The 2,618-nt window shown below is 41.1% G+C and overlaps 1 protein-coding gene and 1 non-coding gene across 3 annotated transcripts in view; both read left to right on the top strand.

The window, feature by feature from the left end:
* Nucleotides 1-1,584, top strand: part of rpl12 (ribosomal protein L12) — a 3,475-nt gene extending 1,891 nt beyond the window's left edge. For both annotated transcript variants that reach the window (XM_035652422.1, XM_035652423.1), the window contains exons 3-6: nucleotides 152-250; nucleotides 912-993; nucleotides 1,076-1,162; nucleotides 1,431-1,584. In XM_035652422.1, coding sequence (XP_035508315.1) covers nucleotides 152-250; nucleotides 912-993; nucleotides 1,076-1,162; nucleotides 1,431-1,549 — 387 coding nt within the window. In that variant the 3' untranslated portion in view covers nucleotides 1,550-1,584. The remainder of the gene's footprint in view (nucleotides 1-151; nucleotides 251-911; nucleotides 994-1,075; nucleotides 1,163-1,430) is intronic.
* LOC118321337 lies at nucleotides 1,198-1,322 on the top strand. Its single transcript, XR_004796405.1, has one exon. It is a non-coding gene; the product is annotated as a small nucleolar RNA SNORA65 (small nucleolar RNA).
* Nucleotides 1,585-2,618: the final 1,034 nt, after the last annotated feature.

The raw sequence follows: 2,618 nt of genomic DNA, 5'->3' as shown, positions 1-2,618 counted from the left end.
CTCTGTGCCGTAAAGTCTGGAACACAAACTGAGAAACCAACGTGACGTTATCCTGTTTAACAATACGTTCACTATATTGACGGTGTAAATGACAGTCGCTGAAGTCTTCTGTTGGTTTCATTTACTGATCATGTCTTTGTTTTGTCTCCAGTCTCCCAAGAAAGTTGGTGACGACATTGCCAAGGCCACCGGCGACTGGAAGGGTCTGAGGATCACCGTGAAGCTGACCATCCAGAACAGACAGGCAGTGGTACGTAATGTGTTAAAGTCGACTATATGAACAATCTGTTGCTCATTGCGTCCTGAAAGAGATGGAAGTGTAGAGACTAGTTGTCCAACTGGATTAAAATGACCAAAAAATCCTGGAATATGTAAATTGTTTTCTCCTCACTCAGATTAAATAAACCCGTCGGTATATAATCTGCTCTGACGTTTAAAGTCGGTTTCCTAGACTGAAATAATTTCTGCTGCCTGTCAAACAGTCAAATCCATCTTCTGTAAAATCAGAGTTCAGTTCTTGTTGTAATAGTTAAAGCAGTAAAGTTCTGGTGCAGCTCTATAGCATTAGTTATTAGATGTGACCACACTGGTACAGACCAAAGACTTCACATCAACATTTTGATGGTTTTGTGTCAAAATAATTATTCCCACTTAATCTCGATGTGTTTACCGTGCAGAGCTAACTAGTGTGCGCTCATCAACAACGGTACCCTTTCAGAACTTTGTCAGACTGATGCTTCTGTGAGTGAAAGTCTTCATAAATACGATTTTAAAGGCCAAATATGGAGTTTTTACAGCAACTGTTTGGGTTTCAGGGTTGAACAGTGAGGAACTGAATGTCTTCAGGATTAAATGCGTACCGTCTCTCCCTCCAGCTCGTGCGAATATAAACCCTCAGCTTTGTTTTCCAGGTCGAGGTCGTTCCCTCTGCGTCTGCTCTGATCATCAAGGCTCTGAAGGAGCCTCCTCGTGACAGGAAGAAGGTCAAGAACAGTAAGTGACTGTGGCGTCGTGTGGAAGCAATCTGTTCAAGTGGATTTACTGAATCTCACCTTGATTTTCTAATGTTTTCCAGTCAAGCACAGCGGAAGCGTGACCTTCGATGAGATTGTGGGCGTTGCTCGCGTCATGAGGCATCGCTCCATCGCCAGAGAGCTCTCCGGTAAGAGTTTAAACACCGACCGTACCGCTCAGCCTCCCGCCACTACGCCTGTCTGTTAGTGACTGAGTGTAATCCAGTGGAGGCTCAGATTGACCCAACTTTAGGAAACAGGTCTGCCCCAACTAATGGACAACTCTGTGCCGTAAAGTCTGGAACATTTCATCAAAACATCAGTTTAAAGTCTATTTAAAGTGTTGGCAGTAATGTTTTAACACTTTACATCCTCTCAGCGCTTTAAACTAAATCTGTATATGTGTTTTTATTTCAGGAACCATCAAAGAGATCCTGGGAACCGCTCAGTCCGTTGGGTGCACCATCGATGGACGCCCTCCCCATGATGTCATCGATGACATCAACAGCGGCAAAATTGAGTGTCCGTCTGAGTAAACTGAGGAAATCAATAAAAGTTCATAGAAACTAAACCTCCTGTGTTAAAGCTTCTTTACGTCCTTTTGTTTCACACAAACACTGAAATCAATGAGTTCAAAGACTGCAAACATTAATGAATAAAGGCTCAAATGTATAGAAACTTAGTTTTGAGGGTGTAACAAATTACTTGAATACCTCCTGTAAGTATTTCTACATTTAGAGGATCGGAGTCCGTACTGCACTACTGCTGGTTGTCTATTTACAAATTAGAAATGGTTTTAAAGCTCCAATCAGCAAGAAATCACAACATAGAACAGCCGACTAAATGTTTTATAAGATACAGAAAGAGTCTACAGCTGATCAGGTAGTGAGAACTGGTGTTTGTCGTCTCAGGAGATAAAAACACTTAATGTGGGATAAACTGAGAGTGGTGCTTTGACTAACTTATATTAGTATTTAAAATAACACTAACTGGGTCTTTGGTTAAACAGTTAAGGTTCCTTTTAATGAAGCAGTCTTGAAAGAGTTTGACCTGAATTAAACATTATTGCTAAAACCTGTTTAGGTTAATTGACTGTAAGGTGATGTTTGTGGATGTCTCTGTATCTGAGGGACCTGCAGAGGTTTGACCAACAGATTCTGGTCTCACTGCAGTCTGGATTAGTTTCACATAATGATTCAGCTTTTAATACAAAATATTTATTGAAAATATCCACCAGTCATATACAATTCTACAAAAGTATAAATGGTTCAAAACCCCCAACAGATAAAGAAGAAGAAGGCCCTGAACACAAGTGCAGCTATGTCTTTTCTCCCACCGGGTATTAAGTAACGTCGATCCAACAGTTCATCACCGTCGTCTTCGAGGTGTGAAACTGATCTGAGGACACTTCAGTGTTTCTCACATTCAGCTGTTACAAGCTCAGTGTTTGTTTCGTGTGTGTGTCAGACTGTGTGTGAAGGAAAAAGCACATCCATGATCCTAACTTCACACCAGGTTTGTTTTCGTACCAGAATCGGCATCAAATTTCCGTCCAGATTGGTTTGTTTTCTTGTTCTTTTGATAAACGAGTCCCTGATTTAAATC

This window comes from Morone saxatilis, unplaced genomic scaffold, assembly GCF_004916995.1.
Source record: "Morone saxatilis isolate NCDOM2014 unplaced genomic scaffold, NCSU_SB_2.0 Contig11, whole genome shotgun sequence".
Classification (NCBI taxonomy): domain Eukaryota; kingdom Metazoa; phylum Chordata; class Actinopteri; family Moronidae; genus Morone; species Morone saxatilis.
Note: the sequence above shows the minus strand (reverse complement) of the source record. Positions and strands in the feature narration are given on the sequence as shown.